This window comes from Varroa destructor, unplaced genomic scaffold (genome assembly GCF_002443255.2).
Source record: "Varroa destructor unplaced genomic scaffold, Vdes_3.0 BEIS01000007.1, whole genome shotgun sequence".
In the NCBI taxonomy this organism is placed as follows: Eukaryota; Metazoa; Arthropoda; class Arachnida; order Mesostigmata; family Varroidae; genus Varroa; species Varroa destructor.
In genome coordinates this window covers 28,570,135-28,589,750 of record NW_019211460.1, presented here as the reverse complement: position 1 = coordinate 28,589,750, position 19,616 = coordinate 28,570,135, and the positions used below count along the sequence as shown (strand labels likewise).

The window sequence follows — 19,616 nt, the reverse complement described above, 5'->3', positions numbered from 1 at the left end:
GCATCGGTCTGCGTGGACGACTTTACAAAGAGTGTCAAGAATTGCACCTACGGGGCAGCAATAGGCTATCCTATGGAAGATGAATTAAGATCTTACGATGATGGCTGGCTTGCCATGATGACGGCTCGAAGAATGCGTGCTTGCACCTATATAGTGCGACACTGCACGGGACTTCTAGCAATGTAGACTTGCACCCTTTCCGGGGCACATCGTTTCGTAGTAATCGCCAAATCGACTACATCGGAAGAACCAGAGCTAAATATACCTCTCCGCACTTCTGCTACCAGCAGGTCTGCAGAAGATTGTCGCTGCTGTTCTCAGTTGCCTACCCAACCAAGTAGGTATTTATGGCTACGTATAGACGTTTGGCTACGGATAACAGCAGCTCTAATAAACTGGCTATGCGTTGCACGGTCTTTCTGGGGACACGCATTGCACATCGCAATATTAGTACATAAATACCAGCACTTCGTGGCAATATTATAATTAAATTTGCAGCAGAAGATTACATAGCATTGATCGTTGTTTAGCGGTAAGGAAAACCCGGTCCATTTTTACCTGAAGCTATATTTCGAAATTTTTTTCTCGAGAGGACAAAGGATTTGCCGTATTTCAACATCATATACCTCGTATACATACTTGAAATTTTTACCAACTGGAAAGCGTTTTGCAATTGAATTAAAAAATGCTACGCACATATAAACTGTTATACTACTTTCATTTATCTGCATTTTTCTGCCATACGCAAGAAATTATCCGAAGAGAAAGCTTCACCTTTGTCTTTTACGTATAAAATCGTTTATATGGTTTTCAGGAGGACGGCAAAAAACGTCATTCTTTCCTTAAAATGTGTTTGCAGTTTCGCCCACCTAGCGCCACCTTTCACACTGTATTACATATATTTTTACTAGGAGGAAAAACTTGCCTCGTGTTGCCGAGCTTTGAAGGCGTACGCCAAATGTTGTGAGGTCGTTCCACATAGGTTTGTCGAAAAGACCGAAGGGAGATCAACATCTCATTTCGTAGCTTTAGCCTGGCTTAGGCACGACAAGTAGCCTTTATATCTCTTCTTGCTGTCTCGATTGGCTTTGATTTTCTCGCTCTCTAGCGGTTCTATTCTAGAGCTCTAAACGGTTCACTCTCTAGCGTATGTCGTTGACCTACTCTAAAGTTCTTCTCACTCTACTCTTCATTGTAATAGTGTTCCTGCTTTACCTTATTAAAGGAAAACATTCAAAAGCTTTTGGTAGAATACTAAAAGGGCAGTCGCGACAATCGCCGTCATTTTCTCGTACGTATTGTTTCGTGAATTCATCGACTGAGAGTAGATATAATACGCCAGCCTTTTGTCCAAGTTAGATCTCCTGCCACATGCTAACTTGATCGAAGTTACATTGTAGAGACATGGCAAGACGGTTAAATGTGCTAAGCAATTTAGCATCAAACACTGTTGACCAAATCATCCCAGTGATCGTCTCAGAATCTTCTGCTTAGACCCACACCGAAATCTGACAGAACAAGTTAAAAATAAGATATAGGGACGAGATATAACATCTTGCTTTCTTCTTATCTTTTCTTTGTTTTCATGGGGAAGGGAATTCACCACACCCGCACTTTGTCGTTAGTAATGTTACAATGTGCGATCGCAATACGAACGCTTGTGAGCGTACATACCTATTAGACGTTCTCATCGAACTTGTTTATTTCTTCAACTTGTTGTATCACCATCGTCAGTGTTACCTAACTTTATTTATCTAGTTTTATATGTTGTGATAAAATAAAAAGCCCTAAGATGGCTGGGGCAGCTCTGCTGCTGCATAGCTTTACTTGCCGCCATTTAGTAGTGTTTCTCCAATCTTTCTGAAATATCTCTTATTTACGAAACAAGCGCACTGCTTGAATATCTTCTCATATCTTCATATATGGATGAGTTGCGATAGAGACTGGCAACTGGCTTGCGCTAAAATGAAGCTGGCCAAAAAGGAGCTTAACTAACTCTCATCCATGTCCTGGCTCTTTTTATACGTTCCTACTCTGTCAGGTGTTCCTGACGGCTGCGTTAGGCAGGTACAGAAGGTTGTCAAACTTCTCGTTTAAGTCCTTGAGCCTGTTAGGTTGATTTGATCTAATTTGATTTAATGCTCTTCGTTCGTTTGCCTGCCTGGCCTCTGCTCTTCATCTGCGTTGCGTGCCCTAACCACGTTATTTATCACTTGACGCAACGGCCGCAATCCGTCGAAGTCGATTCGAGTACATTTAGTAAAGCCGAACTTAGCTCTACCACTTCAAACACACTGGCGCACCACCGTTGCCTTCAATAATAGCGCGTAGAATGTCGGCCGGCGATTAACTTGGACCACAGATAAGAGAGGCATGAGCAAAAAACAGATAGGAACTCAAGAAGAAATGGCCGCTTGTAGCTACCTCATGCGCCTCAGCGAATGCAAGAAGTTTTACAATACTGCGACATTAGTGTTGTCGCTTCTAGACCCCGACTCCATTGCCGCTAGATATTGCTGTATTACTACCACTAGTGCAGGCGAAAGGACCAAAAAAGGGTCTATTGTGCTTCTTCTTTTACCTCTTGCTGTTTTTCTCCTGCTGTTCTATCGCATTTTGTTTCTTCTGATCCGGGACAGCTGTACTAGGATGATAACCTCCTGCCGCGCAAGGTTGGAAGCAATAGTTTGGTGGGGCATCTGCCATACGAGCGATTATGGCTTCTAACTGCTTGTGCAGAGCGGGAAGAGAACGTAGCTGTGACAGGAACAGCTTGATGATGGAACATGAAGTACGTGTGCTTTTGTACTATGTGTGCTTATCGCACTCTGATAGTATAAGAAGACACTGAAGTACTGCGGGCACTCCTTCGGACGCGCAAGGCAATAGCGGCTTCAGTGGCAGAGAAGGTAAAACAACAAACGGTCGAACTGGTTCTCCGTCGTATTTTCTGCTTCTGCTAGCGGTAGAAAAAAAAGCGGGTCTAAGGGGTTTTCCATTGAGCTTTGGAGGTGCTCAAAAAAACGCAAGAGCCCCCTTCTCATAATGCTACTACCATCGTTGGTGTCGGACCAGTGCGTTTGACTGCCACTTGCCGCTTGTGTGGCTGTTCTCGACCAGTAGGCTTATAGCGTTCATTGCTGAAGAGTAGTATAAGATCTGGCAGTCCTTCTGAAGGTTAGAATATGAATCGAACAGGACACGAAGAAAGTAGCGAGAAGGAGATCAAGACGCAGATCTAAGCAAAGACCCCATACATGTTTCATGCTAAAATTCGTACTAGAGCTACGAAATAAGAGCCACTTGCTTTCCAATTTCTTCCACCATACAAAGAGGATTTCAATGGCTGAGCTACCGAAAATAAGGAACTATGGAAAAAATAGATGGCAATGAAATTGGAAAAAATTCTACTTTGTGGTTGCTTGCGTACCGCATTTCATAACATTGTCTCTCGTAGCCACACTGCCGCTGGCAATATTTCGAACGGCAGGGCCGATGTCAGGGAAAATCTCTCGTGGTATAGGAACACAACAGAAAGTTGCATTGGATCCCAACCATAGAAGTTTTGCCAGCTGTTTTTAGCTCTGCTGTTTAACTGGCGTTCCTATAGGCAACTCAAATAAAAGCAGCAGCAGCAGCAGCAGCCGCCGCCGCTGCTGCTAAGAAGGCACGCATCAAAGAATCTATTGCTTGGCCGGCCCCATCTTGTATCCTTGCATTCGAACCCTTCGTCCTGCACGAGAAGCAGCCGCCAAGGGCTTCGCTGCCGTTGGAATACTAGTGTTCAGGCAACTCAAACTCTCTTTCGTTGTCTAGCTGGCTCACCCACTCACATATACCTTAAGTCGGTTGGTAATTCGGTTACCCGCTTGCAGTTTTATTTATCTCGGTTTTCTCTTTTCGTTATTCCCTTTCTGGTGCTAAGTTTATTGGAAAGATGAGAAATTGAAAAAAAAAAACAAGAGATTGGAATTTCCATAAAGAGAACAAGTTGGTACGTCAAACCGAATGTGTTTAGAAGCAGAACGGCGGCAGTGGTGGTTCTTTAGAAGGGACTTTTATGTTCCTCAATGCTCCCGGCACTTCGATACTTGTCAATTTCCTCCTCTTTGCCAGCACTGTCTCACCAGCTAGTACGAAGAACTAAGAGGCGGGTTAGCACTAAATAAACCGACGCGTTCGAGAGCGAGCAGAGTTAGCGAAAATACACGATCATTCGTCCGCTACGATGATCTATGGCACCTCTGCTTTTGGCAACAACGTTGTACCAGCGAAGCCGGTCGAAACTCTCATGCCGTTTCCCCACAAGATTTCGGCATAACGATAACTGCCGAAGTGCCAGCCCACCACGAGTACACTAATAAAACATCGCGCCTGCATCTTGGCATGGTCTTGAATTGCGAGCTCACTCTTCCGCCATCTTTGTCGTGCCATACCTTATAGAATTAGACGTCTTTCGGCGTCACATTCACGTGGCAAAAATGTGTGAGTGGTATTCAGGCTATGACCCATGGCAAAGCAACGGAGGTACTGTGCTCCCTAAGAGGACTGCAATACAACAGTTCCGCGTCAAATAATGCAGATAAGTCAACGCCACCAGCAGTCATCCATCCAACTATCTGCTCAGCCAGCTGCTCAGTATGATTTCCCGCTCACAGAGTGAACAGTCTACATTTGGAGCGGATCTGCGGCTAGAAGACCAAACGTATATAATAATCCGCTTATAATAGTCGTCTGACGATTTTTAGTCACGTGTACCTAGGTAAACGCGATGGCAATGATGCGAACATCTGAAGCAATTGTACTGAAGTGTTCGTAAGGTTTAGCGTTTAGGATGTAATATTTTTACAATTGTTTAAAAAAACTTACCTCGTCAAGGGATACTAATAAGAACAAATAAATCAGTTGTCTCTTAATACCATTTTAATCATTCTTGTTACAGTGAAATGCGTACTAGAAATGGCAAACAGTCATGATTTGAGAGATAGCTATAAAGTACCTGCATATTATTGCTGGTACTTTTATGTTATTACTATGCGACAGGTAAAGCGTTCGTAGTCTGGAAATTGTGCTATTATGGATCTTCGGTACAGCATTTTCTTTCAAACTGTTTCGTGAAGCTGGGTAAGTAATACCCGACGCCGTATGTTTTCGATGTAGCTGGCTGCATTCTGAAGTGCACTCCTTTCTGTTTGACTGAAGCCAGTTATATCGACTTTTTTTTCTCTATTCACCTGATCGTAGGGCTGGTATTTTCATCTGCTCGTCTGTTCCACAATGCCTGCAAGCTTCAGCTTTCCCCTTGAATTTTTCTAGCCGACCACGGATTTCACTACCGTTTTCGGTATATGTGTCGGACTTGTGCTGAGTATGACAGTTTTATTGGGTGTAGTCCGACGTGGCGGTCAGGGGCCGACATCATTTCACGTTACTTCAGAACCGAACCAGCATTACAGCAGGAACAGAATCGATAATTCGACGGTTGCATCACTTAGAGCAGAGAAAGTTGGCCTCCTTTCGCTCAGTATGGCTGCACACGATGGCGCACCGTGTTGTACCTGAGGCCCTATCGCGATTCAGGCCTTGCTGATGCCAGTAACGAACGTCTTGCTCATAGGTTCTGTCTTTCTTTATCTCGTACTTAATCTGCCTTTCGACAAAAGAGATGTATGCCCTTTAGTCTATTACAGAAAAGGTATCCGCTTCTCTCTTCGCTGTAAGACGAAAACGCACATCGTTCTACTACATTGACCTCACCGCAGAAGCTACCCAGTAGTCAGTCATTTTGCTAGTCCCTAATCTCCAGTATCGCAGTCTTTTCTTTTCCGTCTTAATACCAAATAGTCCCTCGTACCTGCACACGTATAAACTGGCACAAGGAAATATACCATGATGGCACCACATTTCGATGCCACCACGTTCATGTCTCTTGCAATGCTATGCAACGAGGGACGGTCGAGACGATGACGACTCGATGAAAGATCGAGGAAGCGGGGACATGGCGGCAATTGAGGTAACTTAAGGCATGTCAACCCAGGCCCGCTTTGTCGTATCAAACTCAACTAGGCCGGCTACAGATTTCCAAAAAGGCGGCATTTTTTTAACAGATCAAAGGACTATAGCGACGAACAGAAAACTAATTGGCTTGATCGGTCCTAACTGAGAGTAAGCAGGTGCACTCCTAAGGATAGGCCATAATACAAGTAACCGTAAAGCTATTTTTATTAGCTGTCCTGGCTACAAGATTTAAATATGCGCATGATGCATATTGACGTGCATATGATTGGTAGTAAAATTCATACTGAATATCATTTTACTATACAACTATGCACCGACGCACATATTATATCTAAGAGAAAATACATAAAGTTTCATCAATTATTCTGAACTATTTGCACGCTAGTATTTACTACAGCAGAAAAGCGCACCCCAAAACAGCGTGTTGCATTCAGCTACGAATCAAAGGAAACCCGATGATCACTGTCGGTACGTTTTTGCTGATGCTGAAAATTTTAAATCCATCTAGCCTGTCGGACCTTGCTTGACTAGCCGCTTCTAGACTTTTCTGACTGCTCTCCAGAACACGCGGGATCGTTCGTCTTCTTGGATCCTAACTCTGCTCACCGCCGGCAAACGCTTATTTGACAAGCAATCTATAAAGCGATGTAATGTTGTTGTTGTCAAAAGAAGTTACAGAAACTTCGAGGACTACGATGACAACGGCCGCTGTCGAAGATCACAAACCTTAGGAGTATTAGCCTAAGGAACAGCCCAGGGATGCGAGGGAAAGAGTGTTAAGTAAACTGGTGAGCAAGCTTACGTGGAGAGATTTACTTGAAATGACTTTGAAATATCTCAACGATGCAGTCCGCGATAAGAGAGCCAGCAGGTTCCTCATACCTTTATCGTGGCTCCCTTCAGCCGCAAAAGATCTTAGTAAGAGGCAGTGGGTGCTGAAGCAGTTGGTCGTTGGAGAAAAACGATCGCGCTTGAAAATGGCCTCGATTGCGGAATCACCTCGCTTCCGCAAATCCGGATGACAAATTCAGGCTTGTCTGCGTCGGAGATCAATTTGGTTCTGCGATGCCCCTTCGATGCGCCATCTGCCCGATGTACCATAGAAAACTATCGGCACTAAGGGCTTACATCGGTACCACCTCTCGACCGTTTTTTTGTCGGGCACAACCGATGCCGTGTCTGACTATAAAGCTTCCAACACGAGAAAGACAAACGCTGTCAGAAAGCTTTAGAGCGCACGGAAAGCGTATAGAGTTGCTAGTTTCGGCTAGGACTGGGCTTCGTATTGCTTACAGCTTCACGACCCTATATAGAAAAAACTTCACACAGATATTAGAAAACTGAACAGGCGGAAGACGACTCACAGAAGAGGCAAACGCAAGTGACAAGCTTATAACGCTCAATTTTACCTGCAGTATCAATGAGAGAAGTCGCTAGGATTTCTTTTGAGACTCATCTTAGCGCATAGATTGAAAAAAAAGGCCACACATTCCTCGTACCCTGTGCGCCATGTGTGCGCTGGCCATTGAGGAGTAGTAAATGCATGTTTTTGGCTTATACGTTTACAGGTCTGGTTACAGGTTTTAACAACACTATGTTCACGACATTTCCTCGACCGAGACGAAGCAGTTGAAGCACTACGAAATTGTATGTTACGTTTTATTATCCCCGTAATAGCTACTGACAGGATATTTTACTCTTAATCGCGCTTTTTCTACTGCCGTATATATTGTATCTATGTGACATTCTACAGTTGCTATACAGCAGTCGGTTTTTTTGGATGCTTCACTTTCGACATAGTTGACTATTGGGGTAAAATCATCCTAAAAGAGAGTGAGTTCAAATTGAGCACTCTACAACAAAAATTGGAGGCACATTACTCAATGTAATTACTTTCAATTTCAGAAGCCCAAAGAAGCAAAGCTGCTAATCGAAAAAGTTTGAGCAGAAAAAAAATAGCCCATCTTTGGAACGCTGCGAGCAGTCCCCTCAAACTGCTGCCCATGCCTGGGCTGTATCGAGGGTGAAGAATCGTCAAAAAAAGGTTCGTATTTGCACAACTATCATCTATTCAGGACTAGCATCTTTCATAAAAAAGAATCAATATATTATAAACTATGAATTTACGAGATAAAATAGGCCTGTTCAACTATGGAATGTCTTCATGCTTTAATATATATGCATCTTTCTTACTAACGGGCGCTTTTATTCGAATAATTATATGTTTCGCTTTGCCGTGAGTGCATTTGCTCACCTAAAAGTAGGCCACGAGTTCGCCTTGTAAAGGCAGTTTGTGGTCTACTCAAGGATCATTTCATGTCTTGGATCAACCTGTCCTTCCAATTTACTCTTCGATAGATCCGAAATAACTCTGCAGCACTGAAATTATCAACAGTCAAATCCTGTTGCAGTAGATTCTAGAATACCTGCATCCCTGTCTCCGTGTATAGACATAGCGGTTTACATGAAGTTTCCTCCTGGCTATCGGTAATGAATTCATAAAAAGATAGTTACCTAAAGCAAGCGGCCGTTTGTAAGTATATAATAACTTACTGTGGTTGAAGTGCAACAGGATGGTGCTTTATGTATTTGTTGAAAGCACACAGTGTCAGAGTCAGGTAGATTCGAATAATGCGACAGCATATTTCTTGACCTTTTTAGACGGCCCACGCGGGAATAATCTCATCTCAAGCAACAAAATATAAATGAGTTTGAATAACCTTGCATTTGAAGTTTTCTGTGCTTAAGATGTGCGCCTTTATCTGCTATTGATACGGTGCAATGAATGTTGTTTGAATTTGCGAGATAACTTAGCCTTTTAACCTATGACTCTTGGATTTCATATTTATGATGAGGATGTTTCCTCAAAAGTGATTTTTTAGCCACGCTTTGTTCTATTTTACAAGCAAATAGAACTGCAATCGTCTGCTATACCGGTACTTCTCGCTTAGTATAAAACAGACTCTTCTGATCGTCCTGCGTTCCAGTTCTATGTACCGTGAGAATCAACACCCAGAAGGATTGTTCTGTTGCTGGTCTGTTATCTACTATACACCTTTCTGTTTTATCCTTACCACTGTGCATCGTTCGTCTTTAAATGGTCGTCGTTAAATTTTCAAAACATTGCTTTGCGAAAAGGGCGATCGAAATCACCCTATACTTTGTGCGCGACACATAACGTATTCGTAGGAACAGATATATACATACATACATATGTATATAGATTCGAACGGGCAATTTCTCGATATAAAAGCACATCGCTATTGTGGTCGCTCGTTGACGGCTTGCTGGCATAAGCGATGGTCCTCGATGAGTGAAGCCTTTTACTGTCTGACGTTATTTTTTTGGCCGATTATGATTTTACAGATATCTCGCAGTCAACCAACCTTTCACATTTGAAGGCGTGATGTATGATATAAGAGTATTTCGGTGAATAATGCGTCCGCTGTGTGCTTTCGAACCGACCATGGTTCTCTATGATTCTGCTACGAACGGGTAGGCTCAAGTGGCGCAAGTCCCACGCTATCGTTTGTCGCCGTCACCCTCGCTATATTCAGGTGTTCTAGCAATCAATGCATAAAAGTGGGAACGGTCTTAAAAAGAAGGTGACATTTGGATCTAAAGAAATTTCGAGATGTGGCCGAAAGAAGTAGAAGAACAAATGCTAATTTTTGATAAAAGAGCAAGCAGGCGCACAGCAGATGAATAGATAATTCGCAGGTGGAGTTGGGTCGTGGAACACGATGCTACCTTTGCTGTGCACCTTTGCCCAGCTGCCTCTGACTACTCGTTATTCGTGTATCTGTTTTCACGCAGTAAATTTTTTCGCTTTTCCCTGTGATAGCCTCCATTAGGTTCCTAGGTCTTTATTTTCATTTTTATGCTGCGGCAGCTGTTTGCTTTCGCCTCTAATAAACATGGGCGTCCTATGTATTACCTGGGTGGTATTGAAGTCTCATTGTTTGCCTTTTTCCCTATGTTTCTTTCTTCGCTTGCTTATTCCTTGCTTCTTGCTTGTCATATTGTGTCCTTGTTACTTCAGCCAGCCGCGGTGCCACGTAGCGATGGGTTTTTTGCCGATACCAAAAACGTTGCAACTCATAGCCACTTTTACCATTATTTGCAGGGTGTGCTTGCTTCTTCAGTAGGCTTATGCCCGCCAACTGTTTTAGGTCTTTAGTCGCTCGTAGGTTATTTCCTAGCCCCGTCCAGTCTTTCTTATGCCTTATGTTCTGTTCTCGACATCCTACGACATGCAGTATTGCCCTCTTCCTGCTGTTGGGTCTTGTTCTATTTTGGTAATTTCGTATCGGTGGTACTCAATCTCGGCTCACTCAGGCTTTGTTCATGGACCTTGTATTTTATTATGGTGTTAAATAGATACATCACACACATAGCAACATAGCGTTTATTGAACAAGCAAATTAGCGTCACTTTTACGAGCAATAATGGTCGATGTTCAATGTATTTTGTCCAGTTTCTGGCCCGTTAATCTTAGTAAATGCTTTCCTTATCACTGCTTTCTTTTTGCTCAGGATATAAATTCTTACACACTTCTGCTTCCCTATGATACAGGCATTCGAGTTTACAAGCATTCGTCTTTGTGGTTATTTTTCTTTATGAGCAACTGGCCAGGTACCATAGCGACACGAAGTGGCACGCTCGTCACCCGAAGTCAGTACGATAACGTCAACGTTCTCACTGACGTACCCTTAATCCTTTTCGTATTCCTATTTGGTTACAGAGCCAATAATTACGCTGGCGGACCCGACCTGCTTCGTTGTTACGCTATTTCTCCTTCTGTTTTGGTATCACTTCCAGTGTGATTGGTAGAAAAGGATCAGTGCGTGGTAGATGGTATACGTTTCACGCGTTTCTTCCACTCGACACAACTCCGGCTGGCCTTTCTCCTGCCAATGCTGTCCGCTCTCTGCGTTTAGTTTTTCTGTTTATATCAGCTAGCTTCCAATTATATTCTGCTACTCCATTCACTCACCGTGATGAACCGCTGCGTCTCCCTCTTCACTGTACTCAATGCATCGTATTTTTCTGTACCCGCATTTCATCCTTCACGCTTTTATTTGCCCTATCGTTGTCTTTTTCCCAATGCCTCCCTCGTTGCCGTTCTACCCTACATCAGAGGTACGGGGAATCACGCTATTTTTCAAACAACAATGATAAAGATACACAGAAAGAAGTGGGCAAGGAATAGCTGGGCGAAATAATAAAGTCGAAGGGTGCTACGGCAGCGTAACCCATGTATGTATTGGCGATGTAGAGGTGCCATGCTTCGCTTGCATGCTATAGACTGCACTAGCTACTGTTCCTGCTCCTGCTCCTGCACTGCCATTGACATGATGATAGCAACTAAACGCATACATAGCATAGAAAAAAGAAAACTGTGCACTTTTTTCTTCGGCTGCTCTACTATTGTCGCTAGGGCGACAAACAGGCGAAGCAATAGACGGTCAGACTGGCCTGCCCGAGCGATGTTTTTACCATGCACAAACATATAAACCTATTCACACAGCTAATGGAAAGCGACAATAGGCGGCAAGAAAATTTGCTCTTGAGGTTATAACAAACAAGGTTCAATAACAATAGGACAAAGCCGACAACCCCACATTTCACGATCTACTTATAGAGGTATTGCGTGTGTGTGTGTGTGTGTGGGCGGAAGGGGGGGAGAGGTCGCTCTGTGCTGCGAGTTCGAACAATTGTCCTTAACGCCGCCATTCGAAGCATGGCTATCTTTGTGCGATTTTGCTGGAAATGCGTCGGAGTTGGACATCTTCAAAACGAATAGAACGACTGTCGTCAAAACGATGTTCACGCGTTATTCTAGCGATTGGAGAATGTGGTGGGAGGGAGGCTGTGGCAAGGACCAGCCTACGACCGTGGGCTGTTGAGAAACCGAATACTTCAATATGATCTGAAAAGCTTCAGCTGCCAGGGTTCGGTCTATTGGAACCGTACAGCTACCATTAGGCCTGCATGAGGTTCACTTGACGTGCGCATTTGTGCAAAAATAAGACGTGTCGGCATGTGACAACGACAGAAGGTCTCGTTGGGAGGGCAGCATATGACCTCGTATTCTGTGATTAGCTACATATATACGACGTATGCCGTACGTTTTAGGAGGAAGTCGGTGAATTGAGAAGTCTTAATAAAAACTCCAAATTCTGCTCTGAATGTTCATGGACGTATAGTAATAAAGCAAAGATATATACGCTTGACATCTTAATGAACGTCAAACGTGAGCTGACGATATCAGTTTTCTTCAGCCATATACTCGAATAAACTATCATTTTAATTTAGCGTCGCACACAAAAGCACTGCATAGCTTCTTCGTAACGAGATACTTCGCATTTGTACTATATAGCTTTGATAACGTTCATATGGTATTTTACTATACACAAAAGCAAGTGCACTGTAATTAATAAGCATTTTTACTGAGTAATCCTTAGCAACAGACACTTCTCTTCTGAAAAAATATCTTCTCACAATCTCGTCCACATAATTTACGATAATCATCAACGGTAACCAGTTGAAAAAATCCGGTTTTGCTGTTAGGCGTTCCGTCAGACGCATGGCTTCCAGCACAAAACGAACCGTATGTTTATGCCGGGGTTCGAACCTAGACCACAACGTATTTCTCATATTAGCAGGCAAATACGCTACCCATAAAGCTACCACGAAGACTTGTACTAGACTGTATATGCATAAAAACTGCATAATCAAATAATCACTCACTTGAGTTCGATCTGTTATGATTATCAGCACTCCGTGCCTTTTTCACTATGATGAGCGCTTACTTAATGCTGGTAGTACGGGTGGCTTGTTGCAATCAGAATTAACGCCAAAGCCTTAATCACGTAATTCTGTCTAGATGATTCGGATTGGAGTTCCAATCCTAGTCTGCATTTCCACTTTGAATCCGTTCGTAAAAGCAAACATAGCCGCAGTAGATACCAACGAAGTAGGCTAAAAAAGCTGCTTTCTGAGTAGGACCAGTGCGTTGCAGGAGTAGGTAAAGGTCACCTTTATCCATAAAAACAGGTAGCTATTCACTCGAAGACTTTGGTTTTACCTCGAGTCTTTCTGCGCTCGCTGTCAGTTGAGCTCTCCACCGCTGTGGCTTGCCGACTGATAACTGTTGGCTCTCTGGTCTGTAAACGTATCGATTGATAAGCCGGGAAAGAACCAGGGTAGGCTGACTAGGCTCACTGGCCTATTAACACCAGGAGTCGACGAATCTCGGCCGGAAAAGGCGATAGAAGGATTCGAGCATATCAACTCGCACATGCAAAATAAAGAGATACAGTTTGGTCGAACTAAGCACTGGCAGTCTAAGACTGATAGTTAGCCTAATTCTAGGTCACAAGCTTGATACGGGATCGAACGTTCGTTAGCAAACTAGCAATGCTTTCCGTAAAGCGAAAACAACAGAAGAAATAGAGCTACATTTGCAAATGTTTCTCTGTTCGAGGCGTTAGTCCCCCTTGTACGATAACAGGCATCACAAGATGACGCCACCCCCAGGTCCGCGGGACAAGGTTTAGGAGGAGTATGAATTGATTAAGCAGCTTGCGACAAACAAAAAAGAAAGGAAGGTCTGATGAGGAAAAAAATAAGGAACCTAGGGCAATACTTATAGGAAGAAACAGGGCCTACCTGCTCGAGCGGCGGCCGTCACAAGAACAGCTTTGCACAGCCGCATTGCGCAGACAATACACACGAAGCAGATCGAGTAGAAACGACTACTTCGACTACATTACATATCCTATGGACTCAGAGCAAACAGAGGGAACAAATTGAGCATAACATATACCGACATATATGCATATATAGCCTTTATTTTCTATTTTACTTTAAATGCTGTTAGCCTAGGTAGTGGCCCAATCTATTCTGTCAGTGGGCCATGATTGTCTGACCAGTGTTAGTTGCAGATCATAAAATAATATCACCATAACTCTAGCTAGCACAGTCATTTAAACACGAGTGAAATCCTGTACAAGTAAATGGAACCAATCATAGTAAAAGGATAACCAAAAGCTTATAGTCACACTCCCACAGTGATGACATTTAACAGTGCAGTAGAACACTAACGAGGAATGGCATTCATCTGAGGCACGTGTATATCAGAGTTATACCCTCATAATAATTAGCAAGTTTGCATGGAAACACCCTGCTAGGACCTGTGCAAACAGCCACTGTCTTAGAGTAGCGGGGCTTCCTTGTCTTATGCTAGCGCACAGACAACTGCTGTAGATGCGTCGAAAGAAACACAGACGATTATGTTGGCAGAATCTCATATAGGCAGAATCACGCGCACGACCTAGCAACACTCCACCATCGACGGCAAGTAAAATCTCCACATGATGACTTCTTCCTTACGCTCAACCATTCACGCTCCTCAGCTGCCCTCTTTGTCGAGCATTTCTACCTAAACAATTTTGTGTTTCTGCTATTGCACTTTTGAGGTCGAATATGCCACTGCCATTCGTGTTTTCTTCTTTTTTTTTTGTCTTTGCATAAATTGGATTTATTTTTACTTTCCCTTTGCAGAGTGCCGGTCACGTGGTGGAAAAGTAAGCGACTGCGGCGGAGGGTAACTCCTGCAGGACGTTTTGCTGTTTCACAATAAAAGAGACCGTGATCCGTGCGACGACTCTCCTTTGCTATTATAAGCTTACTGGTTTTTCAAGACGCTGCCGCAGTAGCGGGAGTTGCCGGTAGCACATGGTAAACTTGTACAGCTTGAAACAAATCAGTGCAGAGTCGAGCAGGGCAGGCATCTAGTGGCAGGGCTGTTTGCACGCAGAGCAATTAAACGGAGTTGTTTAAGTTTGGAAGATTTATAGTTCGTCACAATTCGTCGAATCAACGCGAGCATGCCGAGGCAAGGCCAGGGATTGGAGCCGAGGGCCTGATTTGCCGCGTTAGCCCTCGTAAACAAAAAAAAGAAGGCCAACATAAAAAGGAATCTAAAATAACCAGGACAAAAGTAGGCTTTCATCATAACATAGATTAGAGACAAATAGAAATAGGTACATTTAAGATTTACGCAATAACTAATAAGGCAATAATAGCCAAAATTTCACCTTGCACAATACCGGCAGACCATTTTGTAATGTCATAGGTTAATGGTCTTTATCTAATCTTGTTGTGAGTGTGCGTTAGGCACGCTTCTTCTGACACGCTAGAGATAAATAATTAAGATGACATAAAAATGGTATGCCCTTTTGTAAAGACGCAATGAATAACAGGTACCACTAGCCGTTCATGTGCAGCAATGCTGTTAACCTCTATCATGTCGTGTGAATGAACCCATAATTGTACATGTAATCAAATGAATAGCTCCAATAGCATAGAGCGGTGACAATGAGTGCGCTGAAGGCATTGGTATCGGGCGATGCTATCCGTACGAGGCGCGACCCGCTATCAGCAAATGAATAGCACATACTTGCTCGGATCGCAGGATTTCCCGTGGAAAATTATTAGTCATTGGCTGTGGGTTGTCGTGCGGGCCAGCGGACTGCAGATTGGCCGCCAAAGTACGACTCTGCGCTCAGTGGCGTCTGAGTACGCATTACTGCAGCACTTGCCTCGTCGCATGTCCGCCCGTATCGTCTTGTTGCTTTCGCCATGCAACTTGTTTCTGCTTGTTGATTATCAATGGAGCGTATAAAAGCGGCTTAGCTGAAATACGGCTGATGCAAGCCTGACGACGGCTATATTCCTCGCCTCGATGTCTTGTTGCCTTCGACTTTTACCACCTTCTTGCGCTGAACCGGCACAGATGTTAGCAGTAACGGTAACACTTGTCCCAACAAGAATGAAAGACTCCCATTTGCTTCTACCGGTCTGCCAGTACCCTAACATTTGGCCAATATCCATTCATCAGCGCTGAGAAAATGAGTTGGGATTGGCCAAGTTGACTGATTAGGAGTGAGCGCAATCGACTGATTACTCCATTCCGAAGTGCACAGACCTATGCGGACCTACGTCGATGCACGCTGCAGTGCCACAAGCATAAACTCATATACTGAACATCATAAAGGGTAAATATTTTTGTTACTATATTTTCATGTATTGCATGTTCCACGGCCGTCTGTCTGCTGGTCGCCGGAAGATATTGTCAGTAAGAGAACAAAGCAAACAGCTTAGTTGTGGTAAAATCAAATGAAGCCTTTGGGGAGCCTTTGGTTAACCACTTTTTATAGACCACAAAGGAAACCGTCACGTGCCTTGAGTTGGCCTGGTATTATAATGTTACTATTATTATGTTCTAGGTTACCGTTGAATAAATCAATGACATGAACCATACTGTTGTCGTCTGTAACAGAAGCTTGCCATACAACTCGTGCACTTCTAAGGCTTCAAGCGCATCAAATCAATACGGAAGCCAACATCGTTAGCTTAGGTGTGTGACGCCGGGCGTTCCGTATTTTTACCAACAACACGATTTAGATCGAATTGCGTAGCTTACTAACAGTCTCTCCTGTGCCAGTTATTAAGATATAGTTTATTAAGTAATTGCCATCTGGTCAATTAATATCGACTTTCGAGTCAGGTTAAAAATCAAAACTATAAACACCAGATTCGACATTTTGTCCTATTGCTAACGAGGACCTTTCAATAGCCGTGGTTGTTAACGCTGCAAGTGAGGCCCAACGTACCTCAATGCAATGCGTCTAACGTTCATCTCGGCTATGTAGCTCACTTCGTTACAGCAATGCAATCTTCGTCTTATAATATTACGTAATAGAACGTCCCCTGCAGCGATTTAATCCTTTCAAGCGAGCAGCTCAACAATTGCAAGGGTGGCCGCGGTAGAGACCCACCTGAGCGCACGTTACTTTCTAGTACTCGTCACTCACCGTATCTTACTTATATACATATAAGTGTAGACGATGCTTCTATAAATTTAGTAGCTCCGTATTGCGGACCTTTTCCAGTCTCGCCGATCTTGTTAGCAAGCCGCATCGTCATCATGCGCACGAAGACTATACACGTCGAGTCAAGAAGCAAAAAAAAAAGGAAAATTTCGCCATATTCGCCAATCAACCTGTTCATGTCTACTTTGCTACTGGGCGCATAAGGGTACTGAAATTAACTAATGGCAAAGGCACGAAAATAGGCCGAAGCACTGTCCTCAGCTTCGCTATCGAGCTATGAAAAAGCAAACAAGCCCATTTCAATAGTTTCAACGAACGACATAGTCGCTGCACACGGAGCAGTTGGTAATGCCATGTAAGGGACGCTACAGAGGTAAACTGGGACCTAAAACAACAACAAGTAGTTCAAAGATGGCTGCGTGTTTTTCAAAAGTCGATTCCAGACGAGAAGTTAACTCAACTTGGACAGTACAAGACCGCTTCACAGCGATTACATGTAACGTGGGCGAAGGTTGCCGAGAATGCCTGCACTGGAGAGCGCCTGCCCACTACCCTTACTACCTGTTGCCTTTCAGCGTTGATACCGATTGCTTTCAGCTAGGTAGCAGGTATTGAATTTGGTTGCTTCTACACAGCAGCATGGCTTGGAAACGTCTTGTTCTTCTGTAACGGCTGAAAATCTAACCTGATAATAAAGTTATTACCTGAGTGTTCTCTACGGGAGGCTCCCGACACTTGCCTGTTGAACGCACACTGAATTCGTGTCGACGCTGAAGCCATTGTGTCCCGCATATGTTGCTTGCTTTCCTGATAATTAAAATATTATGTACTTCTTAAATGCAGAGTAAGTCACGTGTTCAGAGCGAGCCTGGCAAGCAGGGTCTGGAAGACAGAGGATTTGCTAAGTGACGCCAATGAAATTTAGCCCCTTTTGGCGGGCTCTCACCTCTCTGAATCATACTCAGGATATCATCAATACTCAATCCGGTCCCGTTTCGCACGTGAATGCGGACAACCAGCTAAGCGGCCTACTGTAGACTACTAATCTCATTTCAGGCTTTCCGTGATAGGTAACAGTTTAGGTACCGTGACAGGGTATTAGGTTCTAATTGGCCCGGTGTGGTTGCCAGCCCCGGGGTCTGTCTGAAAATTAAAAGCCGGAGCGGTACTCAGGGCCCATGGACCAACGAGCCGTTGAACAATGAGCAGCCATAAACGACCGCAGAAGGAACAAGTTGTAGTGGTACCACTAGTAATAATATAGCATAACTATAAAAGCAGAATAGCAAATAAATCAGCTGGTCAGCGCCGAGGATTGTGAGTTGGATGCAACGTTGGTTGGCAGGTTTAGGCTAAAAGGATTATGGCAGACCCTGTTCAGTGTATCGCTGGTCAGACTGACTGATTAACTGTTTAACACTTACTGTTACTGCGTAGAGACGCTGGACTGAGCGCCGGCTGCGGCTGTGAAATCGATCCTGATAGTGTTCCAGTCGTCTGTTGCGAAATCCCGGCCGGCATCTGCTGGGGGCTCTGATGGGCAGCTGGCCCGCCAGAAGGGCCCTTGGCTTCCCCGCCCACGGCGTTCACCACTATAACACGACGTTGTAGCAACGACGACAGCAGACAGTGAAGAGGGACGGCCGCAGCAGCAGACGGCGCGGAAGTGCAGTAGTGCAAGAAGGAGCAGACAGATGAGGTTGCGCAGAACGTGAAGAATTGGTGAAGGTAGAGGATTTTGACGAAAAAGCGAAAACATCGATGGCGAAGGGATGACAGTTGTGATAGTGGTGGTTGTTGCGCCCAAAAAGCCGAAGAATAATGGAAAGGAACAAGACACAGAAAAGCGCGCGTGGGCGAGCGTGAGAGAGCGACGTAGACGACAACAAAAACAACAACAGCAACAGCAACAAGAGTAATGAGAACACGGTGAAACAGAAAGACCCTAAAAAGAGTGAATGCGCTTACAGGTGTTAGGGAAGTCAACTTATACAAGTATTGATGTTATTATTTCATCAATGCATGGCTGCACAGTAAAGAAACATAGGTCGAATATTATTCTACCAAAAAACGTTAGGCAAAATTTAATAGTTTTAATCCAAAAAACATTTACTAGAGTAGTCGAAAATTTCAATGTCTTTGCTATAATACTATTGACAGAAGTTGAATGAAATCTGATTGAATGTTATTATAACAATCGTTTATTATCTATTGGATTGCAAGATAAAGGCATATTGATATCACTGTTGCTCGTACCCGATTATAATTTTCGAATGAAATAATTTGGTGTTCTTATTAGCTAATGAAACGAAGGCTTATGCTTTTATCTCCATGGAAGCTTGCGTGCAGACACATGTTCAGATTAGAGTCTATGATTAACGTTCATGGGGGCAATTTTGCTATGCTCCTAACGTTAACATTGCCCTATACAGCCTGAGTTTGACTGAGATAATTTTTTTTACATAACTGATGCTTTTAATAATCTACACTTATAGAAATGTTCTTTATGTGTAAAGCACAATAATATCACACATAAATCAACTATATACTACCCGGTTATGTGTCTGCTGTCAATAAGCAGTGCTAAAAATTTATTTAATCTATTGCCTTTGTGTCAGGAGTTTGTTATCAACAAATATTTTTCCTATTCAGATAATTTCTTCTTGTATCATGCGTTATTATCATCATTATATATAT

General features: G+C 43.5%; 1 protein-coding gene and 1 long non-coding RNA gene across 5 annotated transcripts in view; one reads left to right on the top strand and one right to left on the bottom strand.

The window, feature by feature from the left end:
• LOC111254741 (uncharacterized) overlaps nucleotides 1-19,616 on the bottom strand; it is a 288,233-nt gene that overhangs the window by 105,535 nt on the left and 163,082 nt on the right. For all 4 annotated transcript variants that reach the window (XM_086975229.1, XM_086975230.1, XM_086975228.1 and 1 more), the window contains one exon: nucleotides 18,344-18,511. In XM_086975229.1, coding sequence (XP_086831355.1) covers nucleotides 18,344-18,511 — 168 coding nt within the window. The remainder of the gene's footprint in view (nucleotides 1-18,343; nucleotides 18,512-19,616) is intronic.
• On the top strand, nucleotides 5-8,050 carry LOC111254745 (uncharacterized). The gene is made up of 3 exons (XR_002675162.2): nucleotides 5-337; nucleotides 7,587-7,665; nucleotides 7,924-8,050. It is a non-coding gene; the product is annotated as an uncharacterized LOC111254745 (long non-coding RNA).